Consider the following 18,185-nt stretch of genomic DNA (forward strand, 5'->3'; position numbering starts at 1 on the left):
CTCCTCTCTCTCTCTGACTGCCTCTCTGCCTACTTGTGGTCTCTCTCTGTCAAATAAATAAATAAACTCTAAAAAAAAAAAATAAAAAATAAAGTCATTATGAATAATGCTGCTATGAATGTTCGGCCACATGCCTTTGTGTAGACAAGTTTTCATTACTTTTGGTTATATTCTTAGAAGTGGAATTGCTAAGTTACAAGATAAATTTATGTTCAACTTTTTTTTTTTTTAAAGATTTACTTATTTGACACAGAGAGAGAGATCCTAAGTAGGCAGAGAGGCAGGCAGAGAGAGAGGGGGAAGCAGGCTCCCCGCGGAGCAGAGAGCCCGACGTGGGGCTTGATCCCAGGACTCTGGGATCATGACCTGAGCCGAAAGCAGAGGCTTTAACCCACTGAGCCACCCAGGCGCCCCTATGTTCAACTTTTTAAGAAACTGTCAAATTTACCCAGAGTAGCTGATACCATTTTACACTATCATCAGTAACATGTGAGGGCTCCAGCTTCGCTGTACCCTTACCTATTTCCGGTATATAATAGTCACTGTTGCTTTTGTCTGCATTTCCCTAACAACCAACGATTTTGAACATCTTTTCATGTTATTAGCCATTCTTACATCTTCTTTGGTGAAACGTCTATTCAGATCTTTCACCCATTTTCAAACGGGGCTGTCTTTGTCATATTCAGCTGTTAAATTTCTTACATATTCTGAATTCCCCTTTTTTAAAGATTTTATTTATTTATTTGACAGACAGAGATCACAAGTAGGCAGAGAGGCAGGCAGAGAGAGAAGAGGAAACAGGCTCTCCGCTGAGCAGAGAGCCTGATGCGGGGCTCGATCCCAGGATCCTGGGATCATGACCTGAGCTGAAGACAGAGGCGTTAACCCACTGACCCACCCAGGCGCCCCCTGAATTCCCTTTTTAATATGGTTTACAACTATTTTCTTCCAATCTGTATCTTGTCATTTTCTTAATGGTGTCTTTGAGGTGCAAGTTTTTAATTTTGATAAATTCCATTATCATTTGTTCTTTCTTACGGATCCTACCTTTTGTCTCATTATCTAGCAAATCTTTGCCTAACATGAAATCGTGAAGTTCTAAATTTTCTTCTAGAAGTTTTAAAGTAGTAGCTCTTCATTTATGCCCATGGTCCACTTTGAGTTTTTTGTGTATGGTGTGAGGTAAAGGCCTAAGTTTATTTTTTAAAGAATTAAAGTAACCTCTATACCCAGTGTGGGGCTCAAAGTTACAACCCCAAGATCGAGCGTCACATGCTCTACTGAGCCAGCCAAGCGCCCATCTAATTTTTTACATGCACGTATACAGTTATCCCAAGATGATTTAGAAACTTTCCTTCTCCACTGAATTGCCTTAATGTCTTTGTCAAAAATCAAGTGATGGGGCACCTGGGTGGCTCAGTGGGTTAAGCCTCTGCCTTCGGCTCAGGTCATGATCCCAGGGTCCTGGGATCCAGCCCCACATTGGGCTTTCTGCTTTGCAGGGAGCCTGCTTCCTCCTCTCTCTCTGCCTGCCTCTCTGCCTACTTGTGATCTCTGTCAGATAAATAAAGAAAAAATCTTTAAAAAAAAAAAAGACAAAAATCAAGTGATATAGATATGAGGATTTCTGGACTTTAAATTCTGTTGCATTTTCTATATTCTTATAGTACCAATACCAAATTGTCTTGATTACCATAGTTTATAGTAAGTTTGGAAGTCTGATAGGGTCGGTCCACCCACGTTATTTTTAAAAATTGGGGCACCTGGGTGGCTCTGTGGGCTAAAGCCTCTGCTTTCGGCTCAGGTCGTGATCTCGGGGTCCTGGGATCGAGCCCCACGTTGGGCTCCTCTACTCAGCGGGGAGCCTGCTTCCTCCCCCCTCTCTCTCTCTCTCTGCCTGCTTGTGATTTCTGTCTGTCAAATACAGAAGTATAATCTTTAAAAAAATTATTTTGCAGGGTGACCCGGTTGGCTAAGCATCTGCCTTCAGCTCAGATCATGATCCCAAGGTCCTGGGATTCAGCCTTATGTTGGGGTCCCTGCTTTGGGGGGAATATGTTTCTCCCTCTGCCCCTCCTGCCCTCTCTGGCCTGCTCTCTCACGTGCACTCTTTCTGAGATAAACACAATAATTTTTTAAAGATTCTATTTATTTATTTGAAATAAAGAGAGAACATGAGTAGGGGGCTGGGGAGAGGGAGAAGTAGCCTCCCCGCTGAGCAGGGAGTCCGATTTGGAGCTCCATCGCAGAACCCCGGGATCATGACTTGAGCTGAAGACAGACACTTAACTGAATAAGCCACCCAGGTGCCCCTCAAATAAATAAAATCTTAAATAAAGGGACGCCTGGGTGGCTCAGTTGGTTAAGCAGCTGCCTTCGGCTCAGGTCATGATCCCAGCGTCCTGGGATCGAGTCCCGCATCGGGCTCCTTGCTCGGCGGGGAGCCTGCTTCTCCCTCTGCCTCTGCCTGCCATTCTGTCTGCCTGTGCTTGCTCTCGTCCTCTCTCTCTCTGATAAATAAATAAAAAATCTAAAAAAAAAAATCTTAAATAAAAATAAAAATTAAAAAAATAAAATCTTAAATAAAAATTAAAAAATTTAAAATTAAAAAAAAAAAAAGAGGTCTGCTACTCCAGACCTCTTGCATGTCCCTATACATCTTATAACCTGTTTATCAATTTCTACACAAAAATGCTGCTGGAATAAGGATTTTATTGAACTTACACATCATTTAGAGAATCGGCATCTTGACAATATGGAGTCTTCCAATCCATAAATGTGAAATGCCTCTGCATTTATTTAGATCAGGATTTTCAACCTTGGTGTCATTCACATTCATGGCCACGTAATTTTTTATTGTTCAGGCTGTCCTATGTTTTGTACAATGTCAGAGGCATCTCTGGCCTCTACCCACTACTACAATACCAGAGGCATCTCTGGCCTCTACCCACTAGATCCCAAAGCATCCCTTCCCCCAAATTGTGGCAACTAAAAATATCTCCGCACATTGCCAAAAATTTCTCAGTGCGAACAATCACCCCTGGTTGAGACCTTTAACTTAATTCTCTCAGCAATACCTTTTGTTATACATTGTAAATATCTTGCACTACTTTTGTTAAATTTAGTCCAAAGTATTGCATTCATTTTAATGCTATTATGAATGTAATTAATTTCATTTCGTATGTTCTTGCTATAGGAATCCAATTGATTTTTGTATATGTGTCTTGTACCCTTTGGACATTGATCAGTTCCAGTTATTTCTATATGTATTGCCTGGAATTTGGCTATGTACAGGTTCATAACATCTGTGAATAGAGATTCTCCTTTCTCTTCCTCCTACTAACTGCACTGCTCAGAATCTTCAGCACAATATTGAGTAGAAACGGCCAGAGCAAACATCTTGGCCTTGCTCCTGGTCTTCGGCGTCCCTTTCAGTCCAATCCCTTTCTCAAGATGACCAAGTTCCCTTCTATTTCTAGTTTCTTAAAATGTTGGTTAAAACACATATACCTTTTTGTATCTACTGGAATACTTGTGTGGTTTTTGCCTTTTATTCGACTCATGTTATATAGCAATTAACATTTGGATGGTAAACTGACCTTGCATTCCTAGGATAAGTTCTACTTGGTCATGATGTAGAATGTTACCAGATTTGCTTTGATACTATTTTGTTGAGGACTTTTGTGTCAATGTTCATGGGAGAAAACTGGTCTGTAATAGTGTTTTTGTGATTTTTCTCTAATTTTGGTTTAAGGGTAATACTGGTCTTAGAATCTTTTGAGAAATGATCCTTCCTTCTCTAGCTTCAGAGTTTGAGAACTGGGGAAGCCTCTTCTTTAAAAATTTGGCAGAACTAACTGTGGAACCATCTGGGCCTGGCTATTTCTTCTTGAGAAGATTTTATGAATTCAACTTAGAGACCTATTCAGATGTTCTATTTCTTCTTAAATCAGTTGGTAATTCATGGCTTTCTAGAAACTTCTCCATTTCACCTAAGTTGGCATAAAATTGTTCATAGTATTTCTTTATAATCCTTTCTGTAAAATCAGTAGTTATGCGTCTTCTTTCCTGATTTTGGTAATTTGTCTTTTATTCTTGGTCAGTCTCCTATCTTGAACCATAAAATGTTCTTAGTAATAGAAGTCACTCATAGCAAAGCAACAAGACTGAAGTCATCTGGGTGCCAGACATCATATGGACTGCATACAAACCCTAATCCCACTACCTCCAGGGTTTTTGAATTTGAGAGAATTATGGTTGACTTATGTCTCAACTTAGGCATGAAATCCTAATCCCTAGTCCCTCAGAATGTGACCTTATCAATAGCATAATACAGATATAGTATTATATCTGTATTAATACACTACAGATATAGTTAAGATGTCCTACTGGAGTAGGATTGGCCCTTAATCCAATATGATCAATAGAAGATGGTCACGTGAAGACACACAGGGAGACCACATGACCACAAAGGGAGAGGGAGGAGTTCCGCAGCTGCAAGCCAAAGACTGCCAAAGATCATTGCAAATCACCACAGTTATTTGACAGGTTTCAGAGTGAGCATGGCCTGATTTAAAACTTCTCCAGAACTGCCAAATGTCTGTTGTTTTTAAGCCACCCCACTCACTGTATGTTGTTGCAGTTGTCCCAAGCAGCCAATACAGAGACATAAGTATCTTTTGTTTAACCAATGCTTCTTTGGCCTTACCCGTTTCTTGCAGCTGATGAGAACCTTGACAGAGATGGAGGGGATGGTCAGATTCTATCAAAACCACCAAACAGGGCGCCTGGGTGGCTCAGTGGGTTAAGCCGCTGCCTTCGGCTCGGGTCATGATCTCAGGGTCCTGGGATCGAGTCTCGCATCGGGCTCTCTGCTCGGCGGGGAGCCTGCTTCCCTCTCTCTCTCTGCCTGCCTCTCAGTCTACTTGTGATTTCTCTCTATCAAATAAATAAATAAAATCTTTAAAAAAAAAACCCACCAAACATTTTTGTAGCCTTAGCAAACATTAGGTTAGTAACATTAGCAAAATTTTACTGGTTTCCATGAAAACAGAAAAGGTTGTAAAATGAACCAAGTGACAAAATGGAAGTCACCACAGTTACAATCGTAAATGAATCTCGGGTATGGTGATTTGAGGAGAAATGATAGCACCTACAGTTACAGAGTCCCTATTGTGTCTGGTATTTTGTTGACCTTATTAAAACTGCATCTAGGGCGCCTGGGTGGCTCAGTGGGTTAAGCCTTTGCCTTCGGCTCAGGTCATGATCTCAGGGTCCTGAGATCAAGCCCTGAATCGGGCTCTCTGCTCAGCGGGGAGCCTGCTTCCCCCTCTCTCTCTGCCTGCCTCTCTGCCTACTTGTGACCTCTCTCTCTCTGTCAAATAAATAAAATATATTTTTTAAAAACCTGCATCTAAACCTAAGAAGTAGATTTTTTAATATTTTCACAATTTAACAATATAAAAACTGAGGCCCAGACTGTTGAGTGTCCTGCCCAAGATACTACAGATGGCAAAAAACTAGAAATTGAACCTGACTCCAAAACCCATACCTGTTTCCACTCTACAATGCTGGGCTGACAGAAGTAAGGCAGGGAGTGGATTGCTAGAGAAGATGTAAGCATGTCTGGGCCCATGGAAATGGAACCAGGGTGAGGGAGAGACTGGAAATACACAGGAACTACCAGGAAATTCATGTGCCAATTTTAATACATGGGACTTTTAACATAGAACTGATTGATCCCATCTGCTGTCAGGAGATGGAATCCGAGAGCTGCTTTTTCCTACTAAGCAGCAGCATGACATTATCTCCAAGCTACATCATTACATCTAAAAACAAAACAGGGGTGCCTGGGTGGCTCAGAGGGTTAAGGCCTCTGCCTTCGTCTCAGGTCATGATCTCAGGGTCCTGAGATCGAGCCCCGCGTTGGTCTCTCCGCTCAGCAGGGAGCCTGCTTCCCTTCCTCTCTCTCTGCCTGCCTCTCTGCCTACTTGTGATCTCTGTCTGTCAAATAAATAAATAAAATCTTTAAAAATAAATAAAAATAAAAACAAAACAAATCAAACAACACTCCAGTTCATTTGAGTATGCCCAGAGTATCTCCAAGGACGTAAGAGAACGAGTAACACTGTCTCCTAGAAGAGTAATCAGGTGGAAGACTTTCCACCTTTTAAAAATCTGGAAAAAACATTAAGCATAAAGATGTTTTTTTCAGCCTAGCAACTTTAGAAAATGCAAATAAAATTTAAAGAAAACCCATTTACAGGGCTCTGGGTGGCACAGTCGGAAAAACGTCTGACTCCTAGATTTGGCTCGGGTCACAGTCTCAGGGTTGCCAGACTGAGCTCTGTGTCAGGCTCCACACCCAAGTGTGGAGCCTGCTTAAGCTTCCCTTTCCCTCTCCTCCACCATGTTCTCGCTCTGAAATCTTTAAAAAACTCATTTGCAATTGTAGGACCCGAAGATTATCAGTTATTACATATGCACACATTTACCTAGATTGCTTGGTTTTTAAAGCGGGCTACGATAAATATATAAGTATGGGTTTTGAGGCACCTGGGTGGCTCAGACATTAAGTGTCTGACTTCGGCTCAGGTCATGAAACATGGGATTGGGTTTTTGTTTTGTTCCATTCCACAGTAGTTCAAGGACAGCTTTTTTCCCTCCAATAGATGGCCCTAGTATCTTATGGTAGATAGCTAATCCTCTACAAATCCAGTCTTCCCTTCTTCCTTGGCCAAAACCCAGTTTTGTGAGGTGTGGCACTGTGCGCAAATATGACAATTTCTCAGCCTTCTTTGCTCAAGTTGTGGCCATGTCACCACACAGCCAGTTAGATGTGGATGCAAGTATCACATGAAACTTACGGGAAACCTTCCTTTCCTGTGTCCCCATCTCAAGCCATCACCACGAGACATGCTGAGGAGAGTATTCGTGGGCGAGGGTTTCGGGCTGGCTGGAGTCTGGATCCCTAATGACTCTGTGATGCTTTTATCAGCAATGGTTTCAGACCACATCAGGTCTTTTTAACAAGAAAATAAACCTCTCTTTAGGCCACAATACTCTCTCCTTATTAAACATGCTACCGGTTGGTTTTTGGTTTTGGTTTTTTAGTATTTTAGCTGAGACCAACAGCATGAGTTGCTCAGGTCGGGGAGGGAGAGGGAGCAGCAGACTCCACACTGAGCAGGGAGCTCCATGCGGGACTCCATCTCAGGAGCCTGGAATCATGACCTGAGCCAAAGACAGACTCTTAACTGACTGAGCCACCTAGGCGCCCCTGATCATTTATTTTTATTGGGATTAAACAATGAATAATTTAGAAGGACTTTTTCTCCATCCATGAGATGACCAAATAGTCTGGTTGCGCGGATGTGGTTTGTACCGTGTTTTCTTTCAGTAGGCCCCGGGCTGTACGGCAGTGTGCCGCGTGTACGGCAAAAACAAGAGCAAACTACACTGCCTGCTCCAGACCTGATGTCAGGGCCATACATTCTAGAATGCACACCTTTGTTCACAAAAGTAACTGAATGTCTTCTAGGAAATGTGTTCTGCTACAGAATTCATCTGTTGATGAAGCTTGGGGATGTGTTTCTTTTTTTTTTTTTTAAAAAATAAAGATTTTATTTTATTTATTTGACAGACAGAGATTACAAGTAGGCAGAGAGGCAGGCAGAGAGGAGGAAGCAGACTCCCTGCTGAGCAGAGAGCCTGATGCGGGGCTCGATCCCAGGACACTGGGATCATGACTTGAGCCGAAGGCAGAGGCTTAACCCGCTGAGCCACCCAGGCGCCCCTTGGGGATGTGTTTCAAAATGGCAAGAAGTCTTTTGGTTTCCAATGAACTTTTGATTATCTTTTTATCCTTGATGTTTTACTGTGTCTCGGTATTAGAGACTTATCAAAATTTTAAATATCTGCTTTTTACTTTAGGAGATAAACTTTATAGTTATGGGCAAGTTGACTATTCACGTGCTGGAAGGAAACCAGGTGGACAGGCCAACAGCAGACAGTAAATGAAGTAAGTCTTAGCTAATTTAGTGCCATGCAATATTGTAGTCACTTTACATAGTCTTTTTAATTCTCAAAAAAAATATCTGTTATTCACTACACGGAGGAGGAATCTGAAGGCGGCAAATTACTTACCCACGATCACATGGCTTCATGGAGGCAGCAATGCCACTGAAGAGCCGAATTGGAACTAAGGGTGAACTTAAGGATTTCAGTGTTTCCAGTTCGAGGCTTCAGAAGATGGTCAACGTCAGTATCCTATGCATCCGGGGCCTCTGACACTGCAGTATGCTCTCACAATTTTAACTTCTAAAATCAAAGTGCTACTTCTCTAAGTGGGATGAGGTATTTAAGAATGAAAGCTGGAAGGAACAGAATGTTCACTTTTTAAAATGCAAGCTTTTTCAGAGTGAGCACGGCGTCATCAGGAATGCATTGCGCAAGGGGGACTGGATTTTTCACTCGGGCTGACATTAGATGTCATGAGAACTCTGGACTCTAAGTGCCTCCACTATGTCACGAAAGGCTTGGCTCAGCTCACCTGAGGTCTCCTTTGTCCTACCTGGCTTCCCCTCTTCACAGATCACAGGTCACATCTTTATTAAAACAGCCACCACCACCACCACCCCCAAACCATGGACATTCCAGGACACTCTCCTCCTGTTTTCTTCAAAAGAAACAAAACAAAACAAAACAAAACAAAACACCTAGTTCACAGAACCTTGTATTTTGGAGCTGAGTCAGCGTCTTCTACACTGGATAGGAAGAATTTGATTTGTAAACACTGTGGTAATCAAGCAGTACTTGTATTTTAGAATATCACCTTTGCTTTCTATCCTGAAGGTTTGGTCATTGTGAACTCACCACCCTGAGATGAAGACCTTAGCTGAGATCAAGAGTCAGACGCTGAGCCACCCAGGCACCCCATACCATTTTCAATAACGAATGTGCATGTTCTTTTGGTCATTAAGTCCTTTATCCTGTTTTCAACACTTCCCATCTCCAAAGCCCATTTATGCTCACAGTGACTCACAGATAAAGCAGGGTTCTAGCCTAGTCTTAAATTCACTGAAGAGATAAAGGGAAAGGAGTTGCCTCCTAACGTCATGAAAAAACATGGCATTGTCAAAATACGAAAGGACGTACTTGTGGCTGTGGCAAAGTGCTCATCCTGGCAGGTGCCAGAAGAGTAGGGAGCACACCAAGTTAGTGAATACTTAAAGGGCAGTGAATACTTAAGCACTCAATTGGATTGTATCAACTTTTAGGGCATTGGGAAGCCATTCAGGATTTCTCAGCAAGGGGTCAAGGGGCCGGATTTGTCAGATAAATCTGGTGGCAGCAAGTCTCACAGTTCAGAGAATTGAGAGGCAGCTAACTGCACCACCCCGCCTCACTGACCCCCCTCCGCCAGCCAAAAAAGCCAAACCAGGGCAGTGACCATGTGAATGCAGGGGAGGGCAAGATGTCCTATTTAGAAGGAGACTAAAGGAGACAAAGCTACTGAGTGGTTCTAAAACGAACAGGAATCAAGAATCCATGAAGGCTCAAGACAGGTGCTTTCAAATAAAAGAAAATGTAAGGGGAAGGGGCGAGGGGAGGAGGAGGCTGGGTTCTGTGCTAAGCTTTCCAAGCTTGAGACCAGAGTGAACCTGCAAAAAAAAAAACCACTGATGAATAGGGATCGGATGTCAGCAATGAGGCAGAAGCTTGAGACAGAGGTCTAGGACCCATCTAGGGGTTAGCTGCCCAGATGTGCTTAGAAGAATCCTAAACCCTGGGGCAAAGCACATATAAGGGGCAGAGGAAGAGAAACAGTCACAAAGTCAAGTCAGGAGACAGGGGTGAGCAGAATCCTGGAGGAGGAATTCAGGATAGGGGACAAATACTGATCATCGGCGCCATCCCCACCAAGAACATCATGGATCTGTCTCTGCACTAGAAGAGAAGATCCACGAGGGCAGGAACGTTCTGCTGCTGTGTCTGCGATGCCTACCAGAGTGCGCAACTCCTGGCAGCTGCTCTGCAACTGCTTGTGGAAGGAACGGAAAGATACCGGTCAGGCCTTCAGTAGCTGCAGAACTTGATCATCAGAAGGCACTGATGACAAACACCAGGGCCACTATCAGGAACTCCCCCCGCCCCCCAAAACAAACACACACATCCCTACCCTGTCCAACTTCACCAAAGCACTGCTGGGAGTCTGGCTCCTGGAAGACAGAAGGCTGAGACACAAGTTCACCACTGAGCCGGGGGTAAAAATCTCGTTAAGTCTCATTCACCCACCTTGATGGAAGTTCTGCATAGGCAGGCATCATCATTACGACGAGTTCCTCTTAAAACCCTTATGAGATTAGCTAGAGTCCATAAAAGCTATAGAGAACACCTGAACATGCAAGAAAGTTTAGATAGAATGAATCTTATGGGAGTCATGCCAAACGAGGAAGTCACCCATCTCATCGGTTTTAGGAGTTTTCACATTTGCTTAAAAATGAGCATAGCTAGATGATCTTTTACAGCTCCGATCCCTGCCAATTAATGTTGGTGGGATTCTAACTGTACGTAGAAGTTCAAAGATCAACCTGGAAAGTATGAGACTCTGTGATAAAGAGCCCCAAAAAGAGTCTCATGGTTCCTGAGGTAGAATCGTGCCTCAACAGGTGAACGGCTCAGATTTCGAAGTCCTTAATCAGGCCCCATTGGCAAAGCTCAGCTTGCTTCCCCCATGACCAGCAAAGCAGGACTACAGAAGATGCCTAGCACACAGCAGGCGCTCAGTAAGAACAGGTGATGCACCTGAGTTTTCCCTTCAAACCACGCACGTTAACAATCCATCTCTCCAGCTTTGTTTGGACCCGCAGGGCCTCTCCCTTCACTGAAGTCACTCTTCAGGTTCCACAGCAAGAAGTCTTCCTACTTCCTCCACAGGCAACAGGGCCCTTCAGGCTTGGCACCTCCGAATGGAACAGGCTCTGCGTCTCCTACTCACAAGACTCCACAAAGCGTATTTGCTACACAGTTTTATTCAAGGACTTTCTATATTCACCACTGAAATCACTGCTAAGCTCTTTTCTTATCTATTTGTGTCACAGTTCTCCATGCTGGATGGTGAAGACAGGCGACGGCGAGCCTGTCTGTTAGGACTGACGACGGGCATGGCGTCACCATCGAAGAGCTCTGAGAGTAGACGCTTGTGGAGGAGGAGGAGGAGAATGGAGAGGAGGGTCCTGAGGAAGGGCCGAAACGGGCTGCCCCACCCACAGAACCCGAGGCCTGCGTGAGGCCTGGGACCTGCTTTCCCCTCTGCCCCGGAAGGTCTTCTCTGGGTGATTCTAAGGCACAGTGGTGAAGGACGTTGAGTGGCCCACCCAGTGTGGTCCTCTGGTCTAGTGGCAGCCCCTCGCCTGCCAACAGTGCACCGAGCATTCCGTTCTGAAGATCTTCTCAAACACACGCAAGCAGCATTCTCTAATGGAAATGGAGACAAGGTCTTTCTTGGAAGAGAGTGCCCCAGAAGGTACTCTCTGCCCCAAGACCAACCAGGTCCCTTTTAAGGTCCCTGAGAACAGCAGCCTGGGAGCAACCAAGACTTTCAAAGGCTGACAAGGCACAGAGTGGATGAATGAAAAGGGAACAATACATGGAAAAAAACAAAACACAACACAACTTTGGCTTATAAAACCTCCAACCTGAGGTGGGGACATCCGTGTCCAAAAACATGCAGAAACAGATGACTGTAGCAGATGGTTGTCAGAAATGCTTCAGCATTTCCCCACACTGTCCACACCCCAAGCCCTGCTCGCCCCTCCCCCAAATGCCCTGCAACACACACACACACACACACACAGTATGTGCAGAATAAGTCAGAGGTTGGGATCCAGAGCCTGACGTCAGGATAGAACTGTTGGCACTCCGCACTATATCACCATGATTAGTCCTATCTAGACAGCAAAATTCACATTGGCCTAAGCTTGAATGGCGGGGTCTGTCTTCTGAAAAGTTAGGCTGCACCCAAGACTGCCAGATCTGGAAAGTCTTTCACTTCTCCTACTTCGCTGAAAGGCTGTCCACCCTGGTTGAAGGTCAGCTTATACCGTAACCGGATGGGCTCCTGCACAAAGACAGAAGACATTAAATTAGTGGGGAGAGACACAGACCAGCCCACTCTAAGAGTTTCTGCCCACTCAGCAGTCACCAAGGAATAGCAATATCACACTAACTCCATGTCAGTAAGACCCCGAAACAACTGTACAACAGGGGCCCCTGGCCAGCGCCCTCTGAGACGACAAATACAAGGGGAGCCAGCCATGCATCCTGAGAGAACTCCCCCGCCTCTGCAGTCCTGAGGCGGACCACGACTCAGACCAGTTGAGGAGGACAGGCAGGCCTCACCCTTTCAGAGGACTCATGGTCCTGGGGGGAATTTGTGTCACTCTTGGTTCCCAGCTATGGCACCCCAGTCAGAGACCTTCCTCCAAAGAGCCCCGAAGTATACAGACCCTCAGCTGGGAATATCCCACCACCACTCCCAACCAGACACTTTAGAGCAAGACCTAACTAAACCTCTTTCAACCTACCATGCTACCTCCCGACAGCCCAGGGCCTCCCTCCCCATCCCCCTGCTATCAAAGTTACCAGAACATACTTTATGAGGATTGTCAAGCAATAGCATCTGAGAGATCACAGCTGGAGGCGTCAGCGGACTGAAGGCAGGGAGCTTGGAGCTGGATGCCGGCTGCAGCTTCACTCTCATGGACTATGGTGGGGGGCAGAAAAATCCAGTATCTAATTTGTTCCTAATAAAGTATAGCTTTCAAAGAGGGAGTTATGGTAAACAGGAAAACTTGACCTCCACCCACCAAATAATTAAAGGGTCCCAAAGTCCTTTCCTTCCAGAAATCGAAGCTGTGTGGTCAATGGTTGGCTTCTGAGAGGCAGCATGAAGAGCTAGGGCATACCTTGGGCTGAGTTCTACTTCTTACTAGCTCTGGGACCTTGGGCAAAATACTTAACCTTTCTGAACCCATGGACTAGAAGTTTATAAAATAAGAGATAACAATAACACATGGCCCACAAGACTACCACAGGGATGAGAGAATGTGTATTTTTACTTTTGCTTACCTTGAACCTTTCCTTTCAGGACATCCTTTCCCTGTCTTTTGTGATGCTGTTAGTCATGGGGCCCTACTTCTCTCGAAGAGGAACGGATGTCATGTCTACACTGGTCAGAGTACCTCTATTATCCTTGAACACAAGGTACTGGTCCCAATTACCCCATTACCCAAGTAATGCCAATGGGGCCAAACCTACCCCTTTCTTGGGTAATTACTATGCATGCCTCGTGCCAGACGGAAGTTTCCCTCTGTGATAAAAGAGTTCAGGAAGGAAAGGACTATGTAATTCTGGGGCTGCTGGTAGCCATTTCCATGCTCTTTGGAGTCTGCTGGAGAACAGGCTCCCCAGAAGAAAGCAAAGTCAAGAGGTAGAAAGAAATTCTTTTTTTTTTTTTTTTAAAGATTTTATTTATTTATTTGACAGACAGAAATCACAAGTAGACGGAGAGGCAGGCAGAGAGAGAGAGAGGGAAGCAGGCTCCCCGCCAAGCAGAGAGCCCGATGCGGGACTCGATCCCAGGACCCTGAGATCATGACCTGAGCCGAAGGCAGCGGCTTAACCCACTGAGCCACCCAGGCACCCCAAGGTGGAAAGAGATTCTTAAGGAATCATTTTAAGAACTTATCTGGATTCGGTCACATCTAAAGTCAGATATTCAGAAATCCCCAGTTCAACAAGCCAATAAACCTCCCATTTGATCTTAAACTCCTTTGAGGATTTTGTCTCTTATACCTAACTCAAAGATCATGTCCTAGGTTAGGGAGCTGGCCAGCAGACGGCTCACCTTCGGCACGGCAACTTGAAACATGATGTCCCAGACAGGCTGGGTGGCAGTGCTCATCATGGTCAACAGCAACACCTGCACCTCCGGGTGGCCAGGGGCCCCCGTCTGGGAAAAGTGGAGCAGAATTCGGAATCCATTCCGGTCATACACGATAAGAGGCGGCAGGCTGCCTGGTGGAGAAGGACCCAAGCAAAAGGGTTAGCATGACCACGAAGTCACCAACGCCTGAAAGATGTGCATGTTATCACCCACTGCTGCCGCTGCTTCTCCAGTCAGCACAGCTCCTGGACTAACCTCCTCGGAACCAAGCTTTCGGTGCTGCCGTGATCCAGCTCTCACTACTCCCAACCTGGACTCCTAGGTCCCCTCAAACTGATCGCTCCCCACCATCCAACCCCCTGAAGCACATCACCAGTTGTTTTGTTTTAAAGATTTTATTTATTTATATGAGATAGAGCGAGAGCAAGAGAGAGGGAGAGAGAGAGAGAGAGAGGGCACAAGCCAGAGAGGGGGGAGGGCAGAGGGAGAAGGAGAAGCAGGCTCCCCGCGGAGCAGAGAGTCAGCTCGTGGCTCAATCCCAGGACCCCTGAGATCACATGACCTGAGCTGAAGGCAAACGCTTAACCAACTGAACCACCCAGGCGCCCCAGCATATTACCAGTTTAAAAAAAAAAAAAGGAACTTTAAGGGAGACAGGATTAGGACTCAAATACTATGAACATGACAGAAAATACAGGATCTCATAGAGAATGAAATAAAAGACACCATTAATTCTACGCAGAAATCAAAGTATTGCTAACATTTGGGCCTATTTCCTTCTGGTCTCTCTTCTATGACTACATGCACACCCATCTCTCGCATTTAATTTTACAAAACAATAAAGACACATCTCTTCAAGTCAGTAGGTTTAGTGACGTTCCAATGGGCTAAGGCAAATAGGGTATGGGGGGTGGTGCAAGACTTCACATTTATGACAGGGGAAGGGCGACCTGCAGCAGTACATACTCGTAAGTACACAACTGAGTGAAGTAGAAAACTAAGCATGCAGAATAGACCTAATGAGAGAATTCTAGAACATTTATTTCAAAATCAGTGGCTGGCTCAGTAAGTGGAAGACAACTACATAATTTGGGAAAAAATTTCTAATGAAGATCCTTCACTGATGCCAAAAATCACTTACCAAAGTGTACATTCAGTAGGTTAACATTGATACCAACAAAGTGTACGTTCAACGGTTTAACACTGAAACTGACAACGATGTAAAAGTCTGCAAACTCCTGAGGTACGGTGGTGAGGGCACAGGGAAAGAGGCGACCTTTGTGAAGGGATCTTGCTAATGCAGATCAGAATTTCAAATGTCTATACCCAGCACTTCTAAGAAGATCCTGATGAAATAATCAAGAATGTTTAAACATAGAAGTGTCCAGAGATGTTCGGCATAGCAGTTTTAACAGCAAACAACTAGAAACAAATTATCCTTCAGAAAGGAATTGAATTCAGGCACCCGGGTGACTCAGTGAAGTGACTTGAGTTTAGCTCAGGTCGTAATCTTGGGGTCACGAGATCGAGCCCAGGTCCGTGCTGAGCACAGAGCTTCAGAGTCTCTCTTTCCTTCTCCCTGTGTCCCTCACCACTCAAGCTCATGTGCTCTCACTCCAAAAAAATGTTTTTAATTAAAAAAATTTTAAATGAAGAAAGGAACTGAATAAATGAATGACAGTACCATGATTATAGATGTATGGAGACATTTAAAAAGTAAGGGTTTTGAAGAATAATTCATGGCATGAAAAAATGCTATGGCTTATAAAAGTAAAGCTGGCTGTAAAACATTCTAAATATACTGCAGTGCCAATTTATTAAAAAAGTATATATATATATATACACATGACTAAGCAAGAAGACACATTAAGATATTAATAGAACTTCCATCTCTGGGACCAGTATAGATGATTTTAATTTTCTGCTCTGTTTTTTTCTAAAATTTCTACTTTGAGGGGCAACTAGGTGGCTCAGTCAGTTAAGTGTCCAACTCCTGATTTTGGCTCAGGTCATGATCTTGGGGTCCAAGGGTCAAGACGAGCATCAGGCCCTGTGCTGAGCGTGGGGTCTGCTTGAGATTCTCTCTCCCCCTTTCCCTCTGGCCCTGCTCTTCCCCACCCCCCCGCCAAATGAATAAGATCTTTAAAAATAAAATTTCTACGTTAAATGTGTTTTTTCATTTTTGTACTTTTGTAATAATTTCAGATTTATAAAATGTTATAAAAACACAACTCCCATACACCCTTCACCCAGCTTCCTCAAATGTTTACATTTTTACAAAGATTAACATTACGTAACATGGGACAGTGATCAAAACCAGGAAATTAGCACTAGACAGCTATTATTTTTAAGGTCAAGTAAGTATCACAAATGGCTCCTACTGCATACTGTTTGATTCCTCTGCCTGGTTCCAGATGCGACATCAGCACACAGAGCCACAGGAGAGCTGTGTGCCCAGAGAAAAGGGCCTGTACTGTACATCCGAGCACCCTGGGTGTCTCCTGCTCCCATGCCGGTATGCCGACCGCATGCAGTCACCTTTCCTCCTTCGTAAGGAGGGAACCTCTGCTCTCCTGCACTGAGGACCCCCCATGGTAGACGGCCACTAGCCAAGTTCTTCCTTTCCACCTAATCCCACCTCTTCAAAGTTATTTCTGCCACACTGGACCGGACATTCCCTTCAATTTCAAATGAGTGAGCATCATGTCTAAAAAGACTCGAGTCCCCTCATTAAAGTCTGCCTGCCAATATCCTTCACCTTTAGTGTCAACCCCAAGCCAGAAAACTTTATGAAAAATAGTAGGTAAGAGACTGTGAAGCCACCTCCTTACCCTCTGCCCCCAGGCAAAATCCCTAGCACTAACCTTCCCCAATTTAAGAGCCACCCCCTACCAGTCCAGAGCAGATAAAGCTGGGTATTTAATAGCAAGGGTGGGGGGTGGTGAAGGTAAAACTGTACTTACTGGGTTTGACAGACTCCAAAGGGACAAACACTTGAGCCAGCGATGTATTCTGGGTGGATGGGGAAGAAGCCAATGGCCCAGCTTCCCAGGACCAACCTGGAGAGGACTTAGTGCCAGGGGGCACTTCCTTAGGTATGCTCTTCTGTGGAACATAATTCCTACAAAGAAATGAAAAAAATATCAAGACTAGCAAAAATAATACACAATTTCAGGAATCTGATTAGGCTTTCTGAAGAGTTAGGTAATAAAGAGAGAGAAAAAGAAATACATATGTGTGTGTGTGTATTTTAAAGGGGTAAGACTTTAGATGGGTAATTTCACCTGTGCCTCCGTTTTCTCATCTGTAAAATGGAAATCATCTAGTATCTACCTCATGGGGTTGTTATTAGAATTAAATGAGAAAATATATGTAGGGCGCCTGGGTGGCTCAGTGGGTTAAGCCGCTGCCTTCGGCTCAGGTCATGATCTCAGGGTCCTGGGATCGAGTCCCGCATCGGGCTCTCTGCTCGGCGGGGAGCCTGCTTCCCTCTCTCTATCTCTCTGCCTGCTTGTGATCTCTGCCTGTCAAATCAACAAATAAAATCTTTAAAAAAGAAAATACATGTAAAGAATTGCAGGGACTGTGCAGACCTAAGACCCCAGTAAACTAGAGCTATTATTAAAGGAATGAGAGTTGTAGTTGCCAGGCAGCCTCTGAAATGTTGTTCAGGTTAAGTTTCCCATATATGGTATGGGCACTAGGAAGATGCTAACACCACTACACAGACCGTGATATTCACATTTCATGATTTTGTCCATTTGGAATGTAAATTGAGAATATTTTATAAGTAGGCTCCACGCCCAGCAAGGAGCCCAACTCAGGGCTCGAACTCATGACCCTGAGATAGAAACCTGAGCTGAGATCAAGAATCAGATGCTTAACGGACTGGGCCACCCAGGCTCTCCAAAGACATTTTCAATACAAACTGAAACTACAGTGTAGAATAACCCACACAGATCAGGAAGATTACCAGCCCCCAGCTGAGTGGTTAGAAGGAGAAAATGAAAAGATGACTCTCTGAGTGCAAACGAGAATGACGTCCCAGCACGTCTTCTTGTAGGCCAGGGCCCTGTGTCTCTACCGCAGATATGGACGTGCTCAGGCTGTCTACGGGAAGGCAAGCCACCCCAGCCCTCCAGAGGCAAAGCAGCAGGATCTACGTTTACATATTTAGATTCACATGCTAGAGCACTTCTACCTCTAGGAATCTGCACTGTAACAAAGCTCCAAGTGC

The 18,185-nt window shown here is 44.6% G+C and overlaps 1 protein-coding gene across 2 annotated transcripts in view; it reads right to left on the bottom strand.

Moving 5' to 3' along the window:
* Positions 1-11,015: 11,015 nt before the first annotated feature.
* GGA2 (golgi associated, gamma adaptin ear containing, ARF binding protein 2) overlaps positions 11,016-18,185 on the bottom strand; it is a 32,946-nt gene continuing 25,776 nt past the window's right edge. For both annotated transcript variants that reach the window (XM_059155436.1, XM_059155435.1), the window contains exons 14-17: positions 16,912-17,069; positions 13,910-14,079; positions 12,656-12,766; positions 11,016-12,121 (exon numbers count right to left, since the gene is read on the bottom strand). In XM_059155436.1, coding sequence (XP_059011419.1) covers positions 12,011-12,121; positions 12,656-12,766; positions 13,910-14,079; positions 16,912-17,069 — 550 coding nt within the window. In that variant the 3' untranslated portion in view covers positions 11,016-12,010. The remainder of the gene's footprint in view (positions 12,122-12,655; positions 12,767-13,909; positions 14,080-16,911; positions 17,070-18,185) is intronic.

Source organism: Mustela lutreola, chromosome 17, assembly GCF_030435805.1.
Source record: "Mustela lutreola isolate mMusLut2 chromosome 17, mMusLut2.pri, whole genome shotgun sequence".
In the NCBI taxonomy this organism is placed as follows: Eukaryota; Metazoa; Chordata; class Mammalia; order Carnivora; family Mustelidae; genus Mustela; species Mustela lutreola.